This window comes from Fomitiporia mediterranea (assembly GCF_000271605.1).
Source record: "Fomitiporia mediterranea MF3/22 unplaced genomic scaffold FOMMEscaffold_1, whole genome shotgun sequence".
NCBI classification, from domain to species: Eukaryota; Fungi; Basidiomycota; class Agaricomycetes; order Hymenochaetales; family Hymenochaetaceae; genus Fomitiporia; species Fomitiporia mediterranea.
The window spans coordinates 5,643,965-5,654,700 of record NW_006760386.1 but is presented as its reverse complement, the minus strand read 5'-3'; the positions used below and the strand labels follow the sequence as shown (position 1 = coordinate 5,654,700).

Below are 10,736 nucleotides of genomic sequence, written 5' to 3'. Positions count from 1 at the left end.
AAGATTTTAACCACCTGGTAGACAGGCAGCCCTTCACACATATTTATCTTATTTTATTCATTTCCCCTTTACCCCCTTTGTCCTACTCTAGAATACTTGTTTTCTCTTTCTATACAAGTAGGAGGCCTGGCAGGTTTTTTCTCTCTCTCTTCCTTATACCTGACTGCTTAGAGCCTAGAGTAGTGTATTTCAAGCCACAGCTGTGGGAGTTTTTTTTGTAGTTGATTTTTGTTTCTTTATTTCAGCATAATGGAAAGACACTTGCAGAGAGTTGCACGGATTTACATCTCTATTTGGTATATATTAAGGTACGTCCACTTTGCCAAGCCACCCCAAAATTTTCCAACCGTCCTGCAAGTGCTCCTGCCAATTAATTGAAGTCACCTAAGACCAATTCCATTCTCAGATTATCCTATCAGTAACATAAGTATTTCCACCTCTATACTCTCGATTGTGAAGTCTAATACAAGTGCATTCTTTCCATCATTTATATCCAGGCAAGCTCAGTGCTGGAACATCCATTCTGGCGTACACTCTCCCCTGCTTTTGCCAACCGTACAACAGCCTCTTTGATCTTATCTTCTTCAATCTGGCTAAACGGCACGCGCACATACGGCGTCTCTTTCACATCTGGCATGAACGAAATTCCAGGTAAGGGGAGTACACCCTCTGTAATGGCATATGAGAGTATGCAGTCAGAATTCCCCTCTGGATTGTCATGTGCCCCTCGGAGGGTGTGAGAAGTAGACGGGTTATCTAACAAAAGCTTAATCCTACAGAAATGCTCATTCATGTTAATCATATGCAAGGAAATATTGCGCTCACCAGAAAAACAATCTTGCATCTGGAGTTGTCCATTCTGCCAGACCCTTCATGTGCTTTTGCAAAGCGTGCTCGAAAGCATCCCTTCACCTCCTGTAGAACTCTGCAACGTGCTCTGCATGCTTCTTGAATCCTTCATGTCCCCAAGAGCACAGGAATGTATCAGCAATAACTTGGGTAAATGTCGAAGCTTGTAAATTCGATATTGAGGTCTACCAATTTATTTTATATTAACCCTAACCTGAAATGTCTAAGCTGTACGGGCAGGATTATAATAGAACTTACGTGAACATTCACAACATCAATATTGACCTCAGGTCCACAAGCAAACCCAATTCGAAAACCACCCGAGATAATCTCTGACAGACTATCGAACCGAGCAACGCTCCCCACCTCTGGTAGCTCGTGCTCCAGTGCGAAATACAATGCCAGACACAGTGAGTCTCCGTAATAATAGTAGAAGTAAGGGTCATCTAATAATCAACGTCAAGGCGATCAAGATTTTTGGATTGACAAATTTGCAGATTTGCTGTTGTCCCTACCTTCGAAGATCAGGAAGTTGTATTTTCTTGCCAAGGCGAGGATATCCCGTCGACGTTCCTCTGATGTTGTCGCTCCAAACGGATTACCTCTGTACTATAGAAAATTATGTCCATAGATAAGTTACTGTCATGAATGGAAGGAGAAATGGCTCACGTACCGGAACTGTATACAGAATCTTAGGAAACGGCCTGGATTCCGGCCAGTTCTCCAGGATTTCACGTAGATTTGTTGATTTTGTTCCATCATTATCTGTGTCTATCGCTTCGTGACAGTAAGTCAGCGCAAATGTCGAGTCAGTACGAGCAAACTGAAATTTAGACAACGTCAAATACATACGTATGATGTTTGCTTTCAATCTTTGAAGCAAAGTTATATAACGCCTGATAACGTCAAAGATCGAAGACCGTCATGTCTCGTCGAACGCGTACAATACATGTAAGGCAACAACTTACGCGTACGCTGGCGGCTCGATCAAGGCATAATCTCCAGGCTGGATGACCGCACTGCTTGCTTTCAGATCTGTCGGCAGTACATCCTCCTCTTGCTCTCACACAGAGCAACGCTTTTTACCTTGTACAAAAGGTCCTGCGCCCCACTCCCAACCGTAAGTCTCCATCCTTCATGAAGCTTCCGTCCATCCATTCAATCAAAGACAGAATCCCATGTGTTGGTCCATATTGCAGAGCCTGCGTTAGTTTTTCGCCAATCACCCTGAATGCATCCTCTTTGTCTTGGTCGAACGGCGACTTGGCCGAGAATTGGAAGGATGTTAAGGGGAAGACGGATGCATTGGGTTTCCCAGCGAGCACGGAGATCATCCCTGGTTGGCGTTCGAAGGCCTCAAATTGGCAAACTGTGTATTTTCGAAGCAAGATTGATTTGTCACTGCACATAACATATTGATTGGGAAAAGGTGTGATTTGACTCACTCGGATTCAGTTTCTGGCTAAAACCATCTGTCAGGAAACGGTTGTAAATTTCACGTGACAGATAGGTTTGACCAGTCTAACATCTGTAAAGCACGTTTCAGCGAAACAAGGCGGAGCATATACAATCCTGATGAAACCGTACTGATTCTGTTGAAGAATCCGTAGTCCTAGCCAAAGGAGCATTTCGCTCCATTCGTTCGTCAATAAAAGAAGTTTGCAAGAGATGGCTGGTGGGTATCTCAAGTTGCTCAAAATAGACTGGCAAAGCGACGAATTTATAGAGAAAAGAGTACCCAGATCATCTCAGGCACACGTAGTCAAGACCGCAGCTGGGAGCATTGTAGCATTGCGCTCTTTGTTATTTTCTTTAGCATCAGGGTATTAAGAGATTATTTACAAACCGCACAAGCCCGAGTCCATAGAGCATCCCATTAGGAGACCGATAAGAGCACTTCATATTCGATATGAGCAAGTCCAGGCCGGGCGTTGTTCCGTCGCACGTCGTGAAGTAGCGTATACCGGAGCATGCGTAGCATCCGTTAAGCATTGGAATTTACAAAAGTCCGCAGAGTGAACGATAGCGATGTGCACTAGATCGATATTTTCGGTGAAAAGATGTTTCGTCTGGGGTAAAGCATGGCCAGGTATCCAGGAACACCTTACGCAGCATAAGTAATGAAGCTATGCGTGAGCCGGTCATGATACGAAAGATTCATGACTGAATAGCGCTCTTGATCGTCCTGTTATAGGCCTACTCGCAGCCGCGACTGTCAGATTGTGAAACAGACCAGTCGACTTGGCCTAGCATCAAGTCTCAGCATCATTGAATCAATGCACAATTTGTAGAACTACATCCGAGTACGAGATTTACACCTGTTTCGGAGAATGGCAGAGTACGCGCGAAATGTAAAAGAGGATCCAAAATTGCGATACATCCAGTACGTCGATTGAGTAAGAGTGCGTACATGAACGGCCCCGTACGTACAAAGTCGTGAAGATAAAGATAAGCCACTCATCCCCATTCTGGTCCAGAGTGTTCGAGCGAGTGAATTAAAGTTATCCTTTTCGATTCCATTCCGCCACAGTATGGGTGTGCGTCAGTTTGCTCCAAAATTAGATTAGCCTAGACGGCAAGTAACTCAACACACAGCTTTCTATCCTATCATAAAGGTCAGTATCACTTAAATAAGAGCCAAATGTCTCAAAAGCACACCATGTCCCGCTGTCGCATCTTCAACCACTCCACCTTCCCGCATCAACCTCCTAACCTTCCCAATCTCCTCTTCACTCACTCGCTCCCCAGCATGCAGCCTACTTGCCAGTCCCTCCAACAAACCAATTCTCGCCTCGGTATGCTGTCTGGAAGCCTCACCTTCCTTACGCGTAGAAAGGAGATGAAGCGCGAGTGAGGTGAGTGCAGTTGTGTATACGATATGTGGGAAGTAGGTGGGTAGAGGCATGGTGGAGATATTATGTAATAACTTACGCGCGGTTACTTAGTTATTTATGCCGTGTTTGGCAAAACAAACTCCCAAAAGATGGATTAAAGATTTAAAAAAATACAACTGCAAAAGCACATGAAAATAAAAATCTGTAATGTTAAGCTAAGTTTTGTGGTGGCTGAGGACTTTCTTTTTTCCACATTGGTATCAGCCTCCAAGTCTGAGGACTTACAAGCTAGTTGTAAGCTACCTTGATCTCTAGTTACTGACTGGCCGTATAAAAGGGTGCTATAATATCATATATATCATATACATAATATATCTTAATACAGCAGCGGAAAAGCTACCTTTAAACACATCCTGCAAATCATTTTTTTCATTTCATTTATCTTATCTACAAACTCGTGCTGCCCATGCGTCCGGCGTCAAAGGGAAGGCGATGCCTGGCAAAGACATTAGACAACGTGGCCGAAGTTCTGAGGTCTAAGTAATAACGGGAAGTCCGCTCCGGAAGGACTGTCTAAGTGTAATGGAGGGGAAGGCCTTGGGGACGTAGCGCGGAGCCGCGGAACGCTGTGTAGGTTCCTCCGGCGGGAAGTAGTAGAACCTCACTGTCTATATTGTCGTATAAACTGTATGTGCAGTGCACGTCGTGTCGGCCGATGGGTATCGTCCCGCCGGGTCACGCATTGAAACAATTTTTTCCCTACTCTACGCGGATCCTAATCTTCGGAACCGCACTAAGAAGAGAAGACAGAAAGGAAAAAGGCGAAGAGGGAAAGAAGTCGAGAAGTGCTGATAAAGTAGAGTAAAAACGAAGGAAAGAAAATGGGAATGTGATTTGTCCGACGGGGATTCTGGAAAAGATCTGCATCATGGATGGAAATGAAGTGCAGTGTTCTTAGAAGCCAGACTCGCGGACTCGCGCCGAGTCGCGGGTTGATGGAGTTGGTTTGTGTTTGAACTTTGATCGACTGGATGTGGTTGAGAAAAAAATTGTGTTGAGGTGGGTGCTTATGTCTGAGTAAATTGTTCTCAGGATAATCAGTGTGCGCGGTGGACAATATTTTTAGATAAATTTGACGACCTGCAAAGAATCGTCTGAGAGAGAATGCAGGCGGAAAGCGGGACGGAGAGGAACCAGCTGCGTCGGACGGAAACAGCCGAACCTGTAGTCTTCTGGACGCTGTCGATAATTTCTGTTTCGAGAGCCGCGATTTCTGTTGGCCATCCATCCATCTTCACCCGTCCCTCCCTCCCCTGCATCCCTTCCCGATTTTTTTTTCTCAGCATCATCAGCATCAGCTGAGCTGCGACGGGTCACCGGGCCAACCTCTTTCTCTCCTTTCCTCTCTCATCATTTTTCTCCTACTACTGTACTTCGACTCCTTCACCGTTGTCGTTGTCCGTCCTCTCTTCCGTGCCTCTTTAAGTCTTTTTGCTTTCCGTTCCTTTTTGTTCCGTCTTCTATACTCGGTCCTCGGTGTTCGGCATTCAATTCGCTCCTCCGACCGACTTCGAAGCTAGGTGTCGGACTGTTGGCCGGGACGTCGTGTCGCGGATCGCCTTGACGCGTGTCGGTTTTTTGCTGTGCTGTGCTCTCTGTACGCGTGTCAGAACCAACAAGCCCAACAAGCAACAGGTGCACTGCCATTGGTGCCAACAAACTCGATCCTATCATCGGTGACTGATCCTCGTTGCACACTCCGTTCCTTCTTCTTTCGCGTTCCTGGCCACAATCATAGTGACAGTATCCTTCGCTGCTGCTGTTACTGTACACCGAGTTGCCGAAAGTAAACAAGGTCGCACGCGTTTGAAGTGTGGTCGCGTCAGGTACGCTCCAGGTCCTTCCCCCGGTGTTCATAGCCTTTTAGCTTTTAGCTCGTCTCGTGTTTCGTGTCATCTTGTTTTGGCCCCGGTTTGCGTACATGCCATAACAGCCTTTTAATTTCGCTTTTGACTTTGCACTGCTTTCGTGCTCCGGTGCGGAGTGACGTTGTTCACCGGCACACATACGCTAACTATATATTCTCTCCCATTTATCCCTCTAACAGACTGGGCGTTATTAAGCTCTGAGCTGCTTTGGAGCAATTTGCTTAACTACCTAAGCACCGACTACCTCACACTTGCATCACGCACGCGTACCTACCTCATCTGTGTTCTTCGACCCAACCGAATTTACTCGTTCGACTGCGTACGCATCTCGTCTAAGGGACAGCACCTCTTGTTAGGCGCTCGTATATCCTACTGCGGCGCTCCCACACGCGGTCTATATTTGAAGGCGCTTGCGTATCTTGTCCTATCCTTTGACCTTGGTCGCACTCTGCATTCACACTATCGCCCGGTTCAGTTAACACATTCGACACGATCTACAAGTCGAGGTATTAAGCGGGGCTAAACCAAACCATGTCGTTCTCACCAGCGAACTCGGATACCAAGTCAGAGGATGTAGTCTTGACGGATGAGAAGCTCGAGAGGGTACGCCCTTCCCATTCCTTGTTCTAATCATTAAAGATGTCGGCCTTATGCGTTTCCGAAATAGGTCTTCCGAGAAATCGAAGAAGCAAGCGAACGACGCGCGATGCTCGAGGCTGCTCGGGAGAAAGAGGCTCGGGCGAAGGAAAGAGTAAAGGACAAAGAGAAAGAGAAAGGCAGAGAGAAAGAAAAGGAAGGAACGCCCTCACCTCCTCATTCAACGAGTCCGCTTCCGCTTGACCCACTCGTTAGCGCGCTCTCCAACGTGAATGCGGACTTGTTGGGGAAAGAGAAGAAGAGGAGGAGACAGAGTATCACTATTTCGAGGGTGGGCAGTGTAAGTTGAACCGTTTCTTATTATTCTAAATGTTGGAAGTGTTCGAAATTTGCTAATACGCGAGGTTGTTGGATAGTACCCTGATGTCCCCGCCGAACTCCACCGTACTGCGAGCGGTGTAACCTCTCCCGTCCAATGGTCCGCTTCACCTTTATATCGTGCCCACGTACGTCTACCTCATCATCACCCATCGTTTAAAATAAATTTACCAAACGTAACATATCTATAAAGACACATACAACATCAACAACCTCCCTAACTTCCACCTCCTCCCTCCCCCACACCCACTCCCGCTCGCACTCTCATCACCACTCCAATCCTAACTCACACCCAAACGACTCGAATTCCTCATTGGACCGCCTACAACATGAAGAAGACCTCACACACACAACTCAAAAAGAAACCATTGTAGGTCGTCGTAACACACTCACAAAGGCAATGTCCAACGCGTTTTCGAGGGGGATCTTGACGAGGATGAGGTCTCGTGGAGCGCTGAATGAGGCTTATAATTATAATTATGGTGGAGATTTAGGTGTGATTGGGGGAGTGGAGGGTGAGGGTGTTGTTATTGGTGTGAAGGTGCATGAGGCGAGGACTGAGAATGTCGAGGAGTCGGGTGATCATGCATCTGGGCAAACGGGCACAGGTGAAAGTACGTCGCAGAGTGAATCTGGTGGAAAGGAAGCTTCTACCTCGGACACAGCGGACCCGAGTAGGCGGATGAGCATCACTACTACGACCGTTGGCGGACCACCCAAGAAATCAGAGAGGGAGAAGACGGGGACAGGAACGGGGGCGAGGGATCGGTCGGGGAGTATCTCAAAGTTACGCGGGAAGCTGCCTATGTCTTTGCGATCTCCATCTTCTACACCAGCGCCGTTACCGACACCGAAACCGACACCGTTTGATGCGCGACAAGCTGCGGAGGACGCGTTGTTGATTTCTGGGGCTGGTTCTGGTGAAGGTACTGGTAAAGGGAAAGAGAAGGGGAATGGGAACGGAGGCAATGGGGGAGAAACACCGACGAAGGATGGTACGACGACCCCAATCCCAATCCAAACCTCCACCTCCATCTCGGTCACCCCAAACCCGAATGCGAACGTGAAGCAAACGCGACGAATCTCGTACTTTGCAAAGGCCCTTGCGGCGAGGTTGAGGAAGAAAAGTGAGAAGGGGAAGGAAAAAGAGAAACAAAAGGTGAAACAAAACGAGAAGGGTAAGGATAAGGATAAGAGTGGGGTTGAACAACAGCCTAGTGAGGAGCGGATAGGAGGAGAAGATAAGGAAAAGCGGGAACGAGAGCGATACGTCCTACCCGAACCGATACTTACACCGTCAGCAGTGGCAGCTGCTACCTCTTTCCCTTCTCCCTTGCCGTCTCCAACTCATTCATCCTTACACTCTCCTTCACCCACTCCCTCGCATTCACATAGTCATTCCACCTCACTCTCACCTGCACCTTCACACTCCACCTCCAATTCCACTGCAACGTCCATTTCCCGGTCAACATCCACATCCACGTCCAGTAAAAAGGGCAAATCAGCTTCACTCACCCTCCCGACAAGGATCGCCATTCTCGAGGAACGAGAAAGCGAAGAAGAAGTGAGGGAGGCGGCGATGGTACCGTTACCGCCGTCGCCTGCGCCTTTTGCTTCTTTCGTAGGTGCGAGGAAGGCCACTCCCCCGACTCTGACAACGTCGACAATACAGAAGCCGGAGGATGTACCACTCCCTCCCTCACCTTTGAACGGGAGTTCTGATTCGTTGGGACGCATACAAGAAGATGGAGGGGTAGTAGACCCGGCTATGATCCCTCTCCCTCCATCACCTACTTCACTCTCGTTCCAGGTCAAGTCGACGAAAGAGGGCAAGGAAGAGGACAAGATCTCGAACTCTCCACCGGACGTGGAAATTGAAACAAAAAGGGAGATGGTGACGGTGCGAGGATGTAGGCTCCCTCCGTCTGCATTGCCTGATTCAGATTTCGGGCCTTTGGATGAGTCTGAGATTGGGCTGAAAGAGGCGTCGGTTTCTGAGGGGCAGGAGGAGGAGGTTGAGGTCGTGCCTTCTAGGCCTGGTGGTTCGGGTGAAGACACGGAGAAGGCAACGGCGGGTTTATGATCCCTGCCCCTCGCAAGACCCATATCCGTCTCTCTTTTTTGCTTTCATCCTACTCTCCCCTTTCCAACCATGCATACATTGATTCATCTTCTGCCTCAATCCACATTTTCAAATACCAGCATTTTTTTTGTCGTATCATTTCATTCATTTTCTCATCAATCTAGCTCTATCATCATCCATCATCCATCATCCATCATCCATCCATCATCCATCATCTCATCCCATCTAAGTTCGATTAATCCAATTCACTCGCTACTGTTTTTGTTTTGTTTTGTTTTCGTGGAGTTGCAATATCCAAGTTCATTTGCCTTACTCAACTATTCATCCATCTATCTCTCATCATCTATTCATCTGTTTGTTTGTCTGTTTGTTCGTCGCTTGCGTGTGCTTTGCTTTTGCTTATGCTTATGCTTATATCTTTGTTCTTTCGTTCGTTCATTCACTCATTCATACCTAGGATATGGATACACCTTGATTTGGTTTGGCATAGTCCAATTTAGTTTGACTTACCTTTTGTGTTGGATTTTTGTTTTTGGAATTCATCATTAGCGTCGGAATGGTATTTCAATCAGTAGTCTCGTTATTTGATTTTCATCTCTTTCGTTCCTTTTTTTCGTTCAATCTTGTCCTCACTCAAACACAAATGAAACTCTGGAAGGATCTTTGAGTTGTATTTTGCAGTTGCATTTTTGATATACCTATCTATCTACTCTCTTAAGTATCTGACTACTCGCCAATTCGACGTTCCTGCCTCGTTTTCCAGCCAGCCCATTGTTGGTCGTTAGCCTGCTCACTCATCTGTTTGTTTGTTCACTAAAAGTATCTACAATTTACTTCACCTTACATGTTGTCTATATAGATTATCTATCAATTCAGCTATCTATTCATTCTATCTTAACCTAATCCAAAAATGCTTATTCTAAACTTCCAAATTCATAACTAAAGGAACTATTTTTTACTAGTGTACATTGTTATTTATTATTGAAACTGACCAGCCTACAGCATCTTTGGATAGAATTTATCTGTTATATATATATATATATATGTAAATATTGTTGCCTCATGTACTCAGCATGGCAGTACAAAAATAGATTCAAGGGGGTCTCTGGAAGGCTATACTGTATTACAGTATGGGCAAAGAGTCAAAGACAACAACACAATGTTAGCAGCTTGTCTTCATCCCAACCTCTGTTGTACCTGCTTAGCACCTGCATCTGATGTCATTGATGAATCTTGAGTGTAAAGCTTATTAGGAGGAACTCCTAAAACTTGGATACAGATTCCCTCTATTCCAGCCCAATCTAGTAGGGTATGATTGTGTCTGGATAGGAGATGTCAGTATTATCAACAGAGATGGAGGCTTCACAACATTCTTTAATTGCTTTGCAGGAGCTGATAATAAAATCAATACCTGATACAGTGTCCCTGAGGGTTTCAAGCCATTGGAAGATATATGCTGACAGACAAAAACTAGAGAACTGATAGAGCTACAGGTCCTTGAGTCACAACATACTAGTTCATCACGAAAAAGTCGCAACAAATGTAATTAATAATAGCAAATATAACATAATAATGTACTTATATATTAATTACAATTCAAAATTACAATTATACTTTGCTTGTAATTGAAATGTAACAAATGTATATAAATGTAATACTTATACAAGAGTTGTATTATACTACAATTGTTTTTTGAAGCAAGTAATGTTACTACCAGTATTACTACAATATTATATGTGAGACATAAGTACTTAACTTTTATTGTAATATGTTAAAATTGTATATAAATTTATATACAACAGTAGCCAATTACTAATAAAGTTTATAACAGTTCTCTATTACTCTTGTAAGTGTTTTATAAGAGTTCAACTTTTGTTATATTACAATGGAAGTATTACATTACTCTTGTAATATATAAGTTAGAGTAATTATACTCTTATAAAGTAAATAATTGGCTAAACAGTTGTTTATAATAAACTCATAAGTATCTTAAGTACTAGCCAAAATACATGTACATTTATTCTCATCAGTCAACAGAGCATTATAATAATAATATTTAAATGTAAT

General features: G+C 45.0%; 3 protein-coding genes across 3 annotated transcripts; 1 reads left to right on the top strand and 2 right to left on the bottom strand.

Moving 5' to 3' along the window:
- Positions 1-407: 407 nt before the first annotated feature.
- FOMMEDRAFT_25327 (PLP-dependent transferase) lies at positions 408-2,477 on the bottom strand (the record flags this gene model as incomplete). The annotated part of the gene is made up of 11 exons (XM_007262055.1): positions 408-476; positions 533-773; positions 913-1,034; positions 1,108-1,295; positions 1,365-1,458; positions 1,523-1,620; positions 1,702-1,721; positions 1,818-1,884; positions 1,943-2,218; positions 2,295-2,311; positions 2,437-2,477. 11 exons carry the CDS (start codon positions 2,475-2,477, stop codon positions 408-410), a joined length of 1,233 nt encoding a protein of 410 aa, XP_007262117.1.
- Positions 2,478-3,417: 940 nt separating this feature from the next.
- Positions 3,418-3,754, bottom strand: FOMMEDRAFT_150860 (uncharacterized protein; the record flags this gene model as incomplete). The annotated part of the gene is made up of 2 exons (XM_007262054.1): positions 3,418-3,453; positions 3,506-3,754. 2 exons carry the CDS (start codon positions 3,752-3,754, stop codon positions 3,418-3,420), a joined length of 285 nt encoding a protein of 94 aa, XP_007262116.1.
- A 2,388-nt stretch (positions 3,755-6,142) lies between these two features.
- On the top strand, positions 6,143-8,669 carry FOMMEDRAFT_150858 (uncharacterized protein; the record flags this gene model as incomplete). The annotated part of the gene is made up of 4 exons (XM_007262053.1): positions 6,143-6,214; positions 6,279-6,548; positions 6,625-6,714; positions 6,780-8,669. 4 exons carry the CDS (start codon positions 6,143-6,145, stop codon positions 8,667-8,669), a joined length of 2,322 nt encoding a protein of 773 aa, XP_007262115.1.
- Positions 8,670-10,736: the final 2,067 nt, after the last annotated feature.